The 18,591-nt window shown below is 48.4% G+C and overlaps 1 protein-coding gene across 1 annotated transcript in view; it reads right to left on the bottom strand.

Moving 5' to 3' along the window:
* The window catches only part of LOC123773774 (cholesterol transporter ABCA5), a 567,017-nt gene that overhangs the window by 146,433 nt on the left and 401,993 nt on the right, over positions 1-18,591 (bottom strand). Inside the window, exon 25 of the mRNA XM_045767705.2 lies at positions 5,424-5,570. Coding sequence (XP_045623661.1) covers positions 5,424-5,570 — 147 coding nt within the window. The remainder of the gene's footprint in view (positions 1-5,423; positions 5,571-18,591) is intronic.

Genomic DNA, 18,591 nt, shown 5'->3' with positions numbered 1-18,591 from the left:
AGGGAGATTCAAAGTGACTGTGGCACCAACTTCACCAGTGATCTCTTCAAAAGGACACTGGAGGAGTTCAACATCAAACAGGTATTGTCCAGCCCCTATCATCCTGCTTCACAGGGTTCTCTTGAACGTAGTCATCAGACCATCAAAGCACTCTTGAAAAAGTTTTGTAGTGAAACCTCAAAGGATTGGGATAAGCAGATTGACCTAATAATGTGTATTTTCAGAAGTCTCCCCAATGAGTCCCTAGGAGTATCTCCTTATGAGATGCTCTACGGCCGTAAGTGCCGTACTCCCCTTAAGGCTTTCAAAGACTCTCTCAGAGATGCCACCTTCAGTGAGCATCAGAATGTGCCCCAGTTTCTTCAAAACCTTCAGCACATTCTAGAGAGAGTCCACCGCTTTGCCCATGATAATCTATTGAAAGCCCAGGTGAGAATGAAGACTCATTACGACCAGACCAGCAAAGTAAGAAAATTCAAGCCGGGAGACTTCGTCCTTGCTTATTTCCCTATCCCAGGTTCACCTTTACAAAACAGATTTTCAGGACCCTACTGCGTCAAAGAGTGCAGGAATAATAATAATTATGTGATAGAGACTCCAGATAGGCGGCGGAAGACCCAGCTGTGCCACGTCAACCTCCTGAAGCAATATAATGGTACTCCTCCCACTGTCTTGACTAATTATTCCACCTTCACAGAACCCTACATCCACAGTGAGACCATCCCAGCTTCTTCTCCCGAAAGCACTGACAAGAGTCGGCGCTTTCTAATTCCAAAATCCTTAATGATCTTCCCAAATGCTTTCAGGATAATACTCGTGCTCCTATGCCCTCTTCTAATTCCACTCTCACCTCGTCAGATAAGCCCTACATCCTCCATGTCGACGCCAATGGTACCGACGATGGTGGTGTCGTGATGCAGCAACGAGGCGAGAAGAATTCACCTGTCAGCGACTACTGCTACAAGGAACGACGGAACAATTGGCAAGGAGCTACTCTTCCTCATCCTGAAGCTTCAGCACTTCACTCCACACCTGAAAAGTGCTCGGTCCACCATCAACACGGACCACACCACCCTACACCTCCTGCAGCACGCCCACTTCTCATCTCAACGTCTTCTACTATGGGCTTGCTACCTGCAGAAATTCAACCTGGAGACACGCTATACCAAGAGTCTGACAACATCTTAGCCCATGATCTCTCCAGAGTTTATGAAGTAGAAGCGACTCCATCCATTACTCCACCACATAACGACGTACTTCTTCCAGAACCGCAGGCTTCGGGGGAGAGTTGTGACGATAATCTCCTTCAAGAGATTGAGCCTGCTCTTCCCTCCAAAATTACGTCTTCACAATTATATAAAAAGACTATGGAAGAAATGTCCAACAACGACAACAACACCAGCACCAGCAAGGCTTGCCAGGGTGAGCAGAAACGTATGCAACCAGCCACCTGTTCGAACTCCAACCACCAAACTACCCGTTGATCGCTACGGCTCCGCTGATTGGTCGCCGGTCTGGCTGCACCTGCACTCGCCCCAATACTACCTGATGTCTGGGGTCGCCCCAACATCAGTCCTCAGAATGTTCCGTGCTTTCGTAGCCAGCACTCCTCCCAGCTAGACTCTAGAGTGTACTGAGAGAGGTGGTGGCTTTAAGCCAATATTCCAGCACCTCCCACTTACTGTTGTATTGCACTTCTTGTTATTTTGCCTTAACGTAACTTTTCATTTTGTCATTTAAGAATTCTTATTATTTTGATTGATTGATTTTATTATACATATTTGTTTGTGCATTATTTTCATGTTTTGATTTATTTAACGTAATTAAAATTTCATTGTTAAAGTTTACTTGTGTTTTGTGTGTCTTCTCCTTACCTTACCACAGACGAAGTTCCAGTTTTTCTATTTTTTTTATAACTATGTGACGAGGCCATACCCCTAGCATTAAACAGCCGAACACCAACGCGTTACCGTCACAATATATATATTATTATTAAATATGACCGAAAAAGTAAGATTAATAATTCTAACACAAATTTTCTCAATATTTCTTATGTTTCTTTTCACTGTTGATGATAATTGAAAAATCAATTCTCCAAAATTCTTTTTTATTTCTAGTGTGACGCGACACTTGAACGCGTTTCGTAATAACTTATTACATTGTCAAAGACTTTTAGTTTACACACACACAACTATAACCTGCAAACACTAAACAGTTCTTACTATGCAATGATTTAAACAGCTTTCATTTTGGGTGAGGTAATATGTTACAATTGTTGTTGCGCCTGTGGGTGTGAATTCCATTTGGGCCCCTAGCGGTTTGAGGGTTAAGGGTACTGGCACCCTAAGTGTGTTCAGTATATAGTATATATATGCCATGCGCAGTTTAAGGGTTAAAGAAAAGTAAGAGTCCAGAGGAAAGGCTGCAAAGAACGGGCCGCTGGTAAGATCCCAGAAGCTTCAGCAGGAGGACCAAGCTCGAAAACCTCAGTCCCTAACCCGAACGGGGCAGCCCCAAAAGTCACCCGAGTCTCGTCACTAACTAAACCCTGCCCTGACCCTGAAACCCACAGACGATCAGGAGCTGGGAACAGGAAGCAGAAAGGGGCAAACAACACCTAACTAAAGCGGGTGGCCCCGGGGCATCCGGGTGGGAACCAACCTAGCATGTTGCAGCAACCTAACCGAGCATGCAACGCGGATGCCGCTTGTACTCTTAACAGCAAGGACATCAGGAGAGTACTGGAGAACATGCAGAGAACACAACTTGCAAGACTCTGGGTCAAGGTGTCAGTGACCCAACAAGGACTCTCAGACTACTTCCTTGTCTCTCCCTCTGGAGTCTCTTCTTCGGGTGCGGTTCTGCATGTGATTGTTTCAGGGAAAGGGGGGGGGGGGCCAAACACACAAGGCGACGACGCAACACAAAGCTGCACCCCGGACCTTGCATCGCCAGCTTCCTCCTTGGCGTCTACCCAAGCCCTCGCTCAATGTGTTCACGGATGCGTCGTTTCTCGACTCAGGTTTTGTGACCAGTGCCTACCAGGCTGGCTAGCGGCAGTGGGGTCCGTCCTTCCATCGAAGCCACTGCATGGTGCGGGTGTTCGCAACGGTTTAGTTTTCCCTTCGGAGGGTTCGGGTCGCCCGCAGATCAATGATCCAGCTCAATTCAGACTGCTCCCGGATAGTTCTTTGCCTGAACCGAGGGGGGTTGGATGCAGTCCTTGGTTCTTGGGGCTGGTCGCTTTGGGTGACTCGTCTGTTGAGTTCTCGGGGTTTGGCTCTCCTGGACACCTGCCGTTCCTGTCCAGGGGGTGTTCAACGTCCTGGCGGATGGCCTGTCCTGGTTCATTCCTCTGTCCACAAAATGGACGGTTGACACTTGACTCATTCAGTTGGCTCTACCAGATGTTCGGGTGCCTGGAGGTGGTCCTCTTCGCGTCGGCATGCTCAAGGCATCTGCCAGTATATATGGCGCCCTTCCCCGACTGCGAGGCCGTCAAGGTTGATGCCTTCGTCGGGGGTCGACCAGGCAGGACTGGTTGAGGTGGGGGTTCCTGAACCTCTTCACCCTGGTTCAACTGTTGCTCCAGGTCCTGGCTGACTTGGAGACTTACCAGGGGAAGAGTAGTCCTGTTGGCCCCATGGTGGCCAGCCCAGACTTAGTTTCAGGCGCTGCTTGCTCGATGTCCGAACCCGCAGGTTTTCCCGCGGGTCAGCCTCTTTCAGCAAATCGGTCCGGTCCGTTATGAGGCTGGTTCGATCTTCTCGAGTCTTCGCATTTGTTCTTTTTGACTCAAGTCAGATGGCTTCTTGATGGTGTCTCACCTGCGGGCTTCGTCTCGGCAGCAGTATCAAGTTTCCTTGCGGTCCTTCTGTTTCTTTTTGTCTCTTCGTTGCTGTACTTCGCTTTCTGGTAAGGTTTTGTCTTTTCTCTCATGGCTATTTCAAGACCATCATCTTATGCCGAATGCTGTCACCTCATATTGTGCGGTGTTGGCAGAGCCGCTGCAGCTTGCTTTCAGTATCGATGTTACTTCTGCACCGTTTCGCAAGCAGTCTCAGACATTGTTTCACCTCTGGCCTGCTCGTGCGCCACCTGAGCCGTCCTGGTCTTTGGGTAGAGTGCTCTCTTATCTATCTTTCCTTGGTTTGTTGTGGCCCTTTCAGTTCAGGATTGTTTTTCTAAGGCTCTTTTCTTATAGGCATTGACCTCTGGGGTTGGGTCGAGGAGCTTCATGCTCTCCTTTGGCGAAGAGGTTTCTGCCCTTTTGGTCGAAGTGATAGGTTTGTTCGTTTACAGCCGTCTCCTTCTTTTCTGGCAAAGAATGAGACTGGTGCTTTCCAGAGGGGTCCTTGGGTTGTTGATGCTTGATTGATCAGGCCGGGGTCCATCGTGTGTTGTGTCCGGTTGTAGCTCTCCGCCATTATTTGTGTGCCACAGCCTCTGTGCCCGGAGACGGGTTTTGGATTGATCCAGTTTCCCTTCTTCCCTGTTCTAGGGTTTGAGTCTCTCAGGTCGTTCGCAGGGTTATTCGGTTTAGCCAGCCTGTGGTCTATTCCCATGCCCATGACTTTTGTAAGTTTGCTGCGCTGGCTACCGTCTTAGGTAATGTGTCGTGGGCCGACATTTGGGCACGGGGTTTTTGACTGTCGAACAGGGTCTTGGCTATATGCTACCTCGTAAGTGTTCCTGTGTCACTTTGGGTCGACGGTTGCTGCCTGTTGTCTTGACTTCGAGTTGAGGTGCGAGCCTCAACTGCCTCCCGAGTAAGTCCCTCTAGTTTTCGTCTTTGGTGATGTAGCTCCAGGGAGCAGAAGTGGCTCCCCCCAGAAAACCAGCGTTGAATGTAATGAAATGCCATTTTCTGGGTGAGACCTAGAGGCTCCTCAACACCCCCTCTTCCCCCAGTTGGCATTTTTTTTGTGTGCTTTGACATCTTGCCTTGATCTGAGGTGTGGATAGCCAGCGCGATGGGTCTGGGGCTCACCTTTTTCCCTCCTGAGAAGGAGGCAGCTGCACAGACATGCGGCGCGACATGTGTGATGTCATGCTCATTTGCTCGTTTTCATTTGGTGAGTTCTGTCCACTCGTTAATCTATTTTAGTCATTTTTAACCAGATTAGGTTTTTGTTTTGAGGTGGTTACCTTTCTGGGTGCCTGGCCTGGTCAGTGGTAGACACAGAATGCTCCAAATCCCATGTGCATTTCTATAGGCCATTGCTCCTCATACCTCTCTGAGGGGGGCCAGGTTCTGCTTCGTGGTCACCAATAGGCCTAGAACTCCATTCACACTGACTGATGCCAAAGTCTAATGATTTACATATCAGCCTGGATAGCTCCGGGAAGCCTCTGGGTCTCACCTGGAAAATGCAGTTTCATAACATTCAACACTGGATTTGTACTCTTTGAAAAATACTTACATAGATGAGCACTGTAGAAGCCGTGTCACCATTTCTAATAGCAGCGGCAACATTTGAACGTTCTTCTTTTACATCATCATCTTCATCTGCTGGTGTATCAATTTCAGACTCATCAATTTGACGAGGGATTCCAACTTTAGATTTGTTCTGAAAATATAAAGTAATATTATTCTGTGCAAAAACCACTCTATGAATAAAATGGCATCTAATTTTCTTAAAGTTGGCAATATGACATATATGGCAACATTAAAAATGATAGAAAGTTCTTAGGCCTATACTTAGACGAGAGACTCAACTTCAGCACCAACATACAACACATAACTAAGAAAGTCTCGAAAACAGCTGGTATACTCTCTAAGATCAGATATTATGTTCTCTACTCTGCTCTACTCTCACTATATTATGCACTTATCTATCCCTATCTTACTTATGGTATCTGTGCATGGGATTACCCTCTGCAAACTATCTCAAGCCCATCATCACCCAGCAAAAATCTGCTATCAGGACAATAACAAACTTTGCTTTCAGACAACACACAGCTCCCCTGTTCAAATCCCTAAACATACTAAACATTAAATTCACTCCACATATTCTCTTGTGTCAATTACATTTACAAAACCCTTTTCTTAAGTGCAAACCCTGTTCTGAAACTCTTCCTGGACAGATGTAATAGAACACATAATCACCACTCCAAACATAAATATCTCTTTGATATCCCCAGAGTCAAACTTAATCTGTGTAAACACTCTTTGCAAATAAAGGGACCTAGTCTATGGAACTCACTCCCTAATGAATTTAAAAGCTGTCCAACGTTTGCCTTATTCAAAAATATAACCAAAAAACCAGCGTTGAATGTAATGAAGCGCCATATTCTGGGTGAGTCCCTGAGGCTCCCCGGAGCTATCCAGGCTGGATGGATATGCATATCTGTCTGACATCAGTCAATGTATGAAGTTCTTGCCTACCGGGGACCACGAGCCAGAACCTGGCTCCCTCTAGAGAGGCACAAGGAGCAATGGCCTATAGAAACCCCCCTGTGGTTGGGAGCATTCTATATCTGCCATCAACCGGGACAGGCACCCAGAAAGGTAAGTACCCCAAAACAAACCCCTATTCTGGTAAAAGTATTGTGACCAAAAGTCGAACAGGTGGACAGAACTCCCCAAACAAAAATTAGTAAACTAGCATGACGTCATCATGTTGCCGTGCCGCTGTCTGCGCAACAACCCCCCCCCCCCTACTCCCTTTCCTGGAAGGGAAAGGGGGAGCCCCAGACCCATCCGCCGGCGACCCAACCTTCAGTTCTTAGGTTGGATGTGAAAAAGCTAAATAAACGAGCGTTGAATGTAATGAAACGCCATTTTCTGGGTGAGCCCCGGAGGCTCCCTGGAGCTTATCGGGCTAATGTATGTTATATTAGACCGGGACATTAGCTAAGGAGTTCAGACCTACCAGGGACCAGCGCCAGAACCTGGCCCCTTCAGAGAGGTTTCAGGGAGCAATGGCCCTGGAAAACCCCTTTGTGGTTGGGGTTTTCCTTATCTCCCATTGACCGGGGTTAGGCACCCAGAAAGGTAGGCATAACAAAACAAACCCCACATGGTAAAAAAAAAAAAAAAAAACTAAACCAAAAACCGAACAGAGGTAAAAACTCCCTACAATCACAAGGAAACAAGGAAACAAGCAAACATCACACTTTACTGCCGCGCTGATCGTCCGCGCAGCCCTCCCCGCCCCGAGAAGGGGAGGGGGGGGCCCCGGACCTACCGCGTCAGCTGCCAAGCTTCAGTTCGGAAGCTAAGCTTCAACCAACGCGAAAAAAACGCCGACCGGTGGGAGGGAGGGTTGCCAGGGAGCCTCCGGGGCTCACTCAGAAAATGGCGTTTCATTACATTCAACGCTGGTTTTCTGTGGGGAGCCCCTACGGCTCCCTGGAGCTTCATACCCAAAGAGAAGGAAAAGAAAGGGCTAACCCGGGAGGCAGCCGCCACAAACTCTGCAACGCAAAGCCGAGACAACAGGTCGCAACCTGCGACCCAAGGCAACAAGAACGCACAGGAGCAGACGCACAAAGAATGGGTGGCCAAGAACCTGTGTGACTTTCAAATCCCTGCGCCCGAAATGAGCCCTAGACGTCCCAACACAGCAGCAAAAGCTGCAAACGTCTGAACAGCACGGGCACAAAGACAGACCGCAGGCTGGAAGAATGAAAAATCTGCGGACGACCTGGGAGACCTGAGCCCTGAAAACAGGGAACGAGGGGAACTGGATCAACCACAGCGCATCCCCAGACACGGTATGCCGGCAACGGCAAAAACACAACTGGACAACACAGGACGCACCCCCGGCCAAACCAATCAAGCATCAATACCCCAAGAACCCCTCCGGAAAGCAGCCGACTCTATCGTCGCCAGGACGGAGAAAGGCTGCACACGTACAAATCTACCACCAGTACCAAAGAGCAGAAACCTGAACCGAAGGGGCTACCACAAACTGGGGAGAAGATAAGAAGGCACCCTGATCAAGGATCAGGACGGCTCAGGCGACACATGAGCAGGCCGGAGGCGAAACAAAACACGAGAAAGCGTACAAAACGTCATACTGTCGCCAAGACAAAGCTCGCAGGTGGGACACCGTCAACAAAGCCACCAGAACACCATAGAGATGGTGAAACCCGCGTCAAAATACCAGATGCGAAGAGCTGAGGAGAAGGCCGAACCAATCACGTACAGGGCCAATTCGACCTGCTGAAAGAGGCGGAGTTGCGGGAAAACGCCCCGGGTTCGGACACCTATCAAGCAGCGTCTGAAAATAAGGCTGGGTCGGCCACCAAGGAACCATAAGGACTGCTCTCGTGGGAGTGGGCTGCGACCGAGCCAGAACCCCAAGCAACAGCTGGACTGGGAGAAGAGGAACAGGTACCCCCACCTCGACCAGTCCTGCCGAAGAGCATCCACTGAACCTCACGGTTAGCCAAACCCCTGTGGTTCTGGCAAGAACCGCCAGAGACAGTCCAAACAGAGCTGAATGGCAGAGCACCGAGTGACCCAAACCCTCCGAAGCGCAAACCTGACAGCCACGAACTCCCGAACCGTGCTGTGAGCCCGACGGACGGACAGACTCCACCAACCTCGGCCGACCTGGTGAACACTGGTCACAAAGCCCCAGCCGAGAGATGACCCGTCCGTGAAAACATCGAGCGAAGGCTCGGGCAGGTGCCAAGGCACGGAACCCCGAAAACCCCAAAGAGGAAGCTGGTGACGCAGCACCAACACAAGATCCCCGGAGGAACGAACCCAACGAATGCAAGAGGCGGAAGGGGAGTCTCCGAAGGAACCAAACAGACGCCGAAGCCAAACCCGACTCCGCGGGCAGCCCAGCACGCCGAAGTTCAGACTCCTGCACATCCACTCAAGCAACCTCTGAGCAACCCGGGACCCCCTCATGTACAGCCAAAGGCGGGACCACAGACGCAGTAACACTTCTGGAGGGAAAGACAATGAGTGGCCCAATAGCCCTAAACAAGGCCCAGGTCCGAACCCGGGACAGAAACAGATGGAAAAGCTTCCAGATCACCAGGAAACCAAACCCGGCGATCTGGAAGGAACCATACCCTTGGCGAGCAGACAAGCGGACTGACTGGGAGCCCACACCAGCCAGTCGTCGAGGTAGGCCAGACATCGAATCTCAGACGCAGACAGGGTACTAAGATCTGGTAAAGATGCAAAAATTATACCAAGTGCCCATTACCAAATAGGGAAGGCAAGAAAAACAGCAAACCTGAAGCCCCACCACCAACTGTCAGTCCCAGAAAACTGGTGAGGAACATGCCAAGAAGTGACCTGGAGGACCAGGGCCACTATCCAGGCACCCGGCCCCAACAGAAGCCGGACAGGAGACAACAGTCCTCCGAGGAAGGCATAGGAGCCAGGGCGCAGACTGAAGAAGTCCAGAAGAACTGCAGATGGGAAAAGCTCATGACTGCAAAGAGCAGACGGGAACCCCAGAAGAATGGGGTGGAACGACCACGTCCAACGCACCCACTAAGATGACATGACGAAGCGAAGGGGAAAAAGCCCACCCAGCCAGTGCTGAATCCCCCCAAAGGGGGAGAAGCCGTCGACCGACGCCACCAGAGGCCGGAAGACAACCCAAAGCCCACCAACAGCGGGACCATGCGAGAGGCAACAGAGCAAGCTGCTCCCCCAGCGCCCCGGCAACAGAGAAGGGAACAGAACCCCTTCCGAAAGAAAAAGTACACACACATATACACACACACACAAGATATGTGACACACGTGCGTATACACATGTGCACATACACACACAGTAATTACCTAAGTGTAATTACTTAAGTGTAGTTACAGGATGAGAGCTACGCTCGTGGTGTCCCGTCTTCCCAGCACTCTTTGTCATTTAACGCTTTGAAACTACTGACGGTCTTGGCCTCCACCACCCTCTCACTTAACTTGTTCCAACCGTCTACCACTCTATTTGCGAAGGTGAATTTTCTTATATTTCTTCGGCATCTGTGTTTAGCTAGTTTAAATCTATGACCTCTTATTCTTGAAGTGCCAGGTCTCAGGAAATCTTCCCTGTCGATTTTATCAATTCCTGTTACTATTTTGTATGTAGTGATCATATCACCTCTTTTTCTTCTGTCTTCTAGTTTTGGCATGTTTAATGCTTCTAACCTCTCCTCGTAGCTCTTACCCTTCAGTTCTGGGAGCCACTTAGTAGCATGTCTTTGCACCTTTTCCAGTTTGTTGATGTGCTTCTTAAGATATGGGCACCACACAACAGCTGCATATTCTAGCTTTGGCCTAACAAAAGTCATGAACAATTTCTTTAGTATATCGCCATCCATGTATTTAAATGCAATTCTGAAGTTAGAAAGCATAGCATAGGCTCCTTGCACAATATTCTTTATGTGGTCCTCAGGTGATAGTTTTCTACCTAGAACCACCCCTAGATCTCTTTCTTTATCAGAATTCTTTAACCCTCAAACCGCGCATATCATATATAAATGATATCAGTGACAAAACCGAAACTGCGCACATCATTTATATATGATTTCGTGTCTAGCGCTATAATTTAAACTCCCCGCCTGGGATAGGGGCAGCTATAGTACAGCCACGACCGATAGTTGCCAGATGCCACCTAGAAAAAAAATCCAGGCCAACATTCTTGGGTGTTACAGCATCAGTATTGAGCAAGCCACCAAGGCTGGCGCACGCAGCACAAGCTCACAGCACCGCTGTTCAGCTTGTGACCACAGCATCGCCTACAAATACCATAATATATATGATACTGCTATTATTTAGCAGTGATAGTATTACTGAAGCCCCCTGACTGTGATAAAACTGACCAGGATTCTGATAATAGCAGGATTGTGGTGATATTTAGCGCTGTGCTCCATGGAGGGAGGCGTAAGGCTGTGCGAGGGAGGGTTGTGGCGTCGTCTTCTGACTGTGTGTGGCCACCATTTGTTGACTGCACTCACCATACCAGCTTAGTGGTTCGATATGGTGAACACAAATGTAGATACTTATATATAACGTGTGTATAGAGTGTGATAACAGCGAGAGGAGTAGGTTGGGAGCCGCCATTTTGGTGAGGGAAGAGCGTCGTCTGCACGTCTTGGCATGGTGTTTACTGATGGCCACTATGGTCTTTGGGCACCATACCAGCTTATTTGTTCAGGTATGGTGAATAAAACAGGTAGATACTTATATATAATATGTGTATATAGCGTAATAACACCACAAACAATATTGTTGATGGACAAATATTAGTGCGTCTGGCCTTGAGGGCGGCCGCCGATCAGCTGACTGTGTGAGTAGCTACGTCTTTGTGGCCTTTACTCACCATACAAGCTTAGATGTACAGTTATGGTGAACAAAACATGTAAATACGTATATATAACGTCTGTGTATAGTGAATAAATACAGAAAGAGTATTGTAGGAGGTGAATGAGGGTGAGTGAGGTGGTGTTGAGGGAGGGAGTGGCTCGCTGGTGTTTGGTGGTCACTCCTCGTTGCTTTTTGACTCACAAGACCAACTTAGTAGTTCGTTATGGTGTACAAAACATGCAAATACTTATATATAACCTGTGTATATAGTGTAACAACAGCAAAACTATTTGTTTATTGTTTTATGAACATAATAATTGAATCACTAATATGCACACCATAATTTTGAGTACAGCGATGGTTCACACATTTTATAATATAAATATACCACAATTCACTGTTTGGAATAATATTACTGCAAAAAACTAAGAAAAAATCAATCAAGAGACATTGAAATAATTAGGTAATAATATATTTGTGGCAACTGCCGTCTGACAGCTCGGGCGGAGTAGACCTCATCTGGCGAAGGCTCTGCCAACACCCCTTTTTTGCCACACTTCCCTACCCTATTGCGGCTAAAATATGCCACCTACGATTTTTTTGTTATTTTTTCCGTGATCAGGGAACAAAAATGAACACTTCTATAAGACGAAAGAATTTTTTGGAGTTTTTTTTTTTGTTGCGCCTGTGGGTGTGAATTCCATTTGGGCCCCTAGCGGTTTGAGGGTTAAAGATTTCTCACATAATATATAGGTTGTGTGGGGTGTATGTTCTCCTATTCCACATTCCATAACATGACATTTATTAACATTAAATTCCATTTGCCAAGTGGTGCTCCATCTACTTATTTTGTCCAGGTCTTCTTGAAGGGCATAACAATCACCTAAATTTCTCATCCTTCCTATTATCTTAGCATCATCAGCAAACATGTTCATATAATTCTGTATATCAACTGGTAGATCATTTATGTACACAATAAACATCACTGGTGCAAGAACTGAACCCTGTGGTACTCCACTTGTGACATTTCTCCATTCCGATACATTGCCTCTGATTACTGCCCTCATTTTTCTATCAGTCAGAAAAATTTTCATCTATGATAGAAGCTTACCTGTCACCTCTCCAATATTTTCCAGTTTCCAGAACAACCTCTTATGTGGAACTCTGTCGAAAGCCTTTTTTAGGTCCAGATAGATGCAGTCAACCCAACCATCTCTTTCCTGTAATATCTCTGTGGCTCGATCATAGAAACTGAGTAAATTTGATACACAGGATCTTCCAGATCGAAAACCATACTGTCTGTCTGATATTATATCATTTCTCTCTAGGTGTTCTACCCATTTAGTTTTGATTAGTTTTTCCAATACTTTCACTATTACACTTGTCAATGATACAGGTCTATAATTGAGGGGCTCTTCCCTGCTGCCACTTTTGTAGATTGGAACTATGTTAGCCTGTTTCCACACGTCTGCTACGATTCCTGTACACAGGGATGCCTGAAAGATCAGGTGAAGTGGAATGCTGAGCTCAGATGCACATTCTCTCAGAACCCATGGTGAAACGCCATCTGGGCCAGCTGCTTTGTTCTTATCGAGCTCCTTGAGCATTTTTTCCACTTCGTCTCTAGACACCTCTATGTGCTCTATGTTGTTCTCTGGAATTCTTATTGTATCTGGTTCCCTAAAGATTTCATTTTGTACAAACACACTTTGGAACTTTTCGTTTAGTGTTTCACACATTTCCTTTTCATCTTCCGTGAATCTATTTCCCATTTTCAACCTCTGAATATTATCCTTTACCTGCAATTTGTTGTTTATGAATTTATAGAATAGACCTGGTTCTGTTTTACATTTGTCTGCAATCCCTTTTTCAAAATTTCTTTCTGCCTCTCTCCTCACTGCCGTGTAGTTGTTTCTCGCATCTTTGTATCGCTGGTATGTTTGGGGGTTCGGCCTCTTCCTGTATTGATTCCATTTTTGTGTCTTTTGGTCTCTAGCCCTCTCGCAATTTCTATTGAGCCAATCCTGTTTCCTAGTTCTGCATCTCTGTTTTGGTATAAATTTTTTTGTGCCTTTATCATATATTTCACAAAACTTGACATACATCTCATTTACTTCCTTGCCTAGCAGCAAGTCTGTCCAATTATACTCACTAAAAAAATTTCTAAGGTCACCATAATGTCCTCTCCTGAAGTCTGGTTTTTCAACTGCTTCAACCTCCTTATTTTCTTCCAGCTTATAACGCATTGCATACTTTATTCCCCAAAAGACATGGTCACTTTTACCCAAGGGAGGAAGGTACTGAATGTCAAATAACTCTTCCTCCTTCCTGGTAAATATCAAATCTAGCATGGAGGGAACGTCCCCTTCCCTCATCCTCGTAGCTTGTTTAACATGTTGATACAAGAATGTTTCCAGGATGAGGTCTACAAATTTACAGGTCCAAAAATCTTCTGTTTTAGCTTCATATGCTTCCCAGTCTATGGATTTCAAGTTGAAGTCACCGACTATCAACAGTCGTGATCTATCGTTATCCGCTCTCGCTATAATCTCTCTCATTATTGTTATAAGACCTTCACGTTTACTATCTAGCTCCTCCTTTGACCATGTGCTGCTTGGCGGTGGACTATATGCATTTATTATCATTAGTTTATCATCCTCATGGCAGATCTCTAGTGCTATTATGTCAACTTCTTGTGGATTGGCAGTCATTATTTCGTTCACCTTTAGGTGTTCTTTTACCAGCACAGCAACGCCACCGCCTTTCTTAATTTTTCTGTCCCGTCTCCAAATTGAGTAGCCCCTTGGGAATATGACCTCATTTAAAATTACATCTTCAAGTTTTGTCTCCGTGAGTGCAACAATGTCTGGTGCCTGCAGCTGTATTACATCACTTAACTCCAGTATCTTCGATCTCACTCCATCTATGTATGGTGTATGCAGTGGACACATGTACATGCGTACACACATAAGTCAGGAGGAGAGACTACGGGAATTAAAACCTCACTTTGCTGGAAGACAGAAGAGTGAGGGGGGACATGATCACCACATTCAGGATTCCCAAGGGAATCGGCAGGGTTGATAAAGACAGGCTATGTAACACAAGGGGCACACGCACTAGGGGACACAGGTGGAAACTGAGTGCCCAAAAGAGCCACAGAGATATCAAAAAGAACTTTTTTAGTATCAGAGTGGTTGACAAATGGAATGCACTAGGAAGTAATGTGGTGGAGGCTGACACCATACACAGTTTCAAGTGTAAACAGGACAGAGCCCAATAGGCTCAGGAACCTGTACACCTGTAGACGGTTGAGAGGCGGGACCAAAGAGCCAGAGCTCAACCCCCGCAAGCACAACTAGGCGAGTACATACATTGTAAAAGAAAAATATACAAGTCGCCGACTAGTGAGCAGAGAGCACCACGCCGGCCAGGCAAAGAAGGCTCAAAACTGCATCAAAAGGCCCACCTCGACAGCAAAACTGCAAAGTCCCAGCACGACCACAACATGTGCCAAGACCCAAAAAGATCAGTCTGCAAGCCAGGAAGACCCCGGAACCCCAGAAGGCAGAACCGGGTCACACGAAGAAACAAAGTCCCCTGAACCCACAAAAGGGGGCCCAAGAGGAAGAAACCTCAGGAACGAAACCAAAGAACCCAAAGGTACCCAGAATTGAACCAGGGGGAGCCCAAACCACCACATTTTGCCGGCGGAGAACACCACAGAAAGGCAAAGCACAGCCCTCTGACAGCAACCCCTGGGAAAACGGTTATAACAGACTGAAAACTGATGGACGAGGTGTGGGAGCAAGCATACCAGCCAGGGACACTGAGCCCATGTAAACAAACCGCAACGCCGCCCTGGTGGCCACGCCGGGAAACCGGCAGACGAAAATGGCCGCCAGCAGGGGCTGTGACTGATGCTATATATACAAAAACACACCAGCAAAGGGGGAAGCAAGCAGACTGGATGGGCGAAAAACGCCGCCCAACAGCAGGAAACCCAGGCAGGGGCAAACCGCCCCAGAACTCCTAGCAGGCATCCCCCACAGCCCTGGGAACCAACAACAGAGGCCCCGGAGCAGAGCCGTCCTCTAAGCCCTCCGCCCTTAAAGAAAAGCAAGAGTCCATGGGAAAGGCAGCAAGGAAGGGGCCGCTGGTAAGACCCAGAAGCCTTGGCAGGAGGAACAGGCTCGAAAACCTCCATCCCCCAACCCGAAGCGGGCATCCCCCGAAAACCACCCAAGTCTCTGCCCCAATTAAACCCCGCCCTGACCCCGAAATCCACAGACAGACCAGAGCCGGAAACAGGGAGGGAAAGGGGCGAACAGCACCGAACCAAACGGGGCGGCCTCGGGGCATCCGAGAGGGAAACCAACCTAGCATGTTGCAGCAACCTAACCTAGCTTGCAACACGGATGCCGCCTGTACTCTGAACAGTAATAACATCAGGAGAGTACTGGAGAGCAAGCAGAGAATCTCTCGCAAGACTCCGGGTCAAGGTGTCAGTGACCCAACAGGCAGCATGACGGAGGTAAAAGTGGCGACTGTCACCCGGAGACAAGGGCACAGCAACCAACAATCCCGTACAAGACGGGTTGGAACCCGGAAGACACATTCAATGGTCCCCCGAGCCCAGACAGAGGTTTCCAGGGCCCGTAGGGTAACAACTACGGGAAGCCCGGGCAAGGTGTTGCTAACCGGTTAAGAAACCCAAACATAACAAGAGGGTAGAGGATAGCACTGAAAACCCCTGCGACGTGTACAATCACGGGGGCCTAGCAGAGGGCCGCCAAACACTACCAGTGGAACTATAGCCACACTAGGCAGACCCCCACCAGGCATGAAAATAAAAACAAATGAAAAACCCCGCAAAAGTACACCGTCTCCAGAGGCAACAGGAACCGGCCGCCGCTTAGGTGGCAGGCTGTGCAACACCTCGACGCCCTAACCAGCACAATACCAATCCCTACCCAGGGCCAAACAAGGGGCCCCAAGCCCCAGCTGGCCCCAAGGGCGAGGCAAATGCCAAGCAGCAAGAACCTATATGGGAATGGTTCTCGAACGCCCCAGGGAAGATAACCCTGTTACGCAAGGGCAGTACTCACAGGGCGCTTAGGGAAGTCAGCCACTAAGTGCATGCAGCCCTGGCACTGATGAGGTACTCCTGGCCACCGCACAACACAACACACGGCAGTGAACGCCACACAAGGCAAACACCGCCTAGGAAACTGAGGCCAGAGAAGCGTCTATCCCGGTTGACATTAGCGAACGAACTGAAGCTTGGCAGCCGGCGCGGTAGGTCCGGGGCTCCCCCCTCCCCCTCTCGGGGCAGGGAGGGCTGCGCGGACGATCGGCGCGGCAGTAAAGTGTGATGTTTGCTTGTTTGCTTGTTTGCTTGTGATTGTAGGGAGTTTCTACCTCTCTGTTCGTTTTTTTTTTGTTTTTTTTTTACCATGTGGGGTTTGTTTTGTTATACCTACCTTTCTGGGTGCCTAACCCCGGTCGATGGCAGATAAGGAAAACCCCAACCACAAGGGGGTTTTCCAGGGCCATTGCTCCCTGAAACCTCTCTGAAGGGGCCAGGTTCTGGCGGTGGTCCCTGGTAGGTCTGAACTCCTTAGCTAATGTCCCGGTCTAATATAACATACATTAGACCGATAAGCTCCAGGGAGCCGTAGGGGCTCCCCACACAAAACACCGTCGACTGGAGGGGAAGAAGGGATGCCGGGGAACCCCAGACCCATCCGCCAGCAACCCAACTTTCAGTTCTTAGGCTGGATGTGAATAAGCTCAAAAAACACAGTCGACTGAAGGGAAGAAGGGATGCCGGGGAGCCTCCAGGACTCACCCAAAAAATGGCGTTTCATTACATTCAACGCTGGTTTTCTGGGGAGCGGGAGAGCCCTGTCAGCTCCCTGGAGGTAACTACCCAAAGATAAGGAAAAAACAAGGACTCACCCGGGAGGCGGTTCATCCTCACTCCTCAACTCAAACTCGAGACAACTGGCTGCAACCGCCAACCCAAGGCAACGCAGGCTCTACCTGACCCCGGAACATTCGCCAGGTAGCGAGCAGCCAGGACCCTGTTCGACCTCCAAAACCCCTGTGCCCAAATGTCAACCCAAGACATGTTGCCAAAGATGGCAGCCAAAGCCGCAAACTTACGGACGTCATGGGCATGGGGATAAAAAGCGCACTGGCTAGACTTAATAACCCTACGGACAACCTGAGAGACCCGAGCCCGGGAACAGGGAAGAAGGGAAACCGGGTCAACCCAAAGTGCATCCCCAGCCACCAAAGCCGTAGCGCGCAAATAACGGTGGAGAGCCGCAACCGGACACAACAGATGATTCACCCCGTCCTGACCAACCAAGCTTCAACAACCCATGGCCCCCTCCGAAAAGCAGCCGCTTCATTCTTCGCCAGAAAAGAAGACTACTGCAACCAAACAAAACAATTACCAGGACCGAAGGAGCAGAAACCCCTGTGCCGGAGGAGAACATGAAGCTCCTCTACCCGACCCCCAGAAGCGAATGCCAACAGGAAAGGAGCTTTAGAAATACAATCCTAAACGGAAGGGGCCACAACAAACCGAGGAGAAGAGAGACACGAAAGCACCCGGTCCAAGGACGAGGATGACTCAGGAGGCGCATGAGCAGGCCAGAGGTGAAACAACGCCCGAGACAGCTTGTGGAACGGGGCAGAAATAACATCAACACCGAAAGGAAGCTGAAGCGGCTCTGCCAGCGCCGCACAATTTGAGATGACAGTATTGGGCATAAGATGACGGTCCTGGAACAACCAAGAGAGAAAGCAGAGAACAACCCTATCTGAGACCGAAGAACACCTATGCAGGGATAGGAAGAACCGGAAACCGCCAGGAAACTTCATACTGCTGCCGAAACAAAGGTGGGAGACCAACAACAAAGCCACCTGTGCACCATACAAGTGATGATAAACCCGAGTCAAAAATTCCAGATGCGAAGACTCGAGGAGAAGACCGAACCAGCTTCGTACCGGGCTGGACTGACCTGCCGAAAGAGGTGGAGCCGTGGGAAGACCCTCGGGTTCGGACACTGAGCAAGCAGCACCTGAAACCAAGACTGGGCCGGCCACCAAGGAGCCAGAACGACAACCCGACTCTGGTAAGTCTCCAGAATTCTTATTGTATCTGGTTCCCTGAAGATTTCATTTTGTACAAACACATTTTGGAACATTCGTTTAATGTTTCACACATTTCCTTTTCATTTTCCGTGAATCTATTTCCCAATTTTCAACCTCTGAATATTATCCTTTACCTGCAATTTGTTGTTTATG

This window comes from Procambarus clarkii, chromosome 72 (assembly GCF_040958095.1).
Source record: "Procambarus clarkii isolate CNS0578487 chromosome 72, FALCON_Pclarkii_2.0, whole genome shotgun sequence".
Classification (NCBI taxonomy): Eukaryota; Metazoa; Arthropoda; class Malacostraca; order Decapoda; family Cambaridae; genus Procambarus; species Procambarus clarkii.
This window is presented reverse-complemented; position numbering and strand designations above follow the sequence as displayed.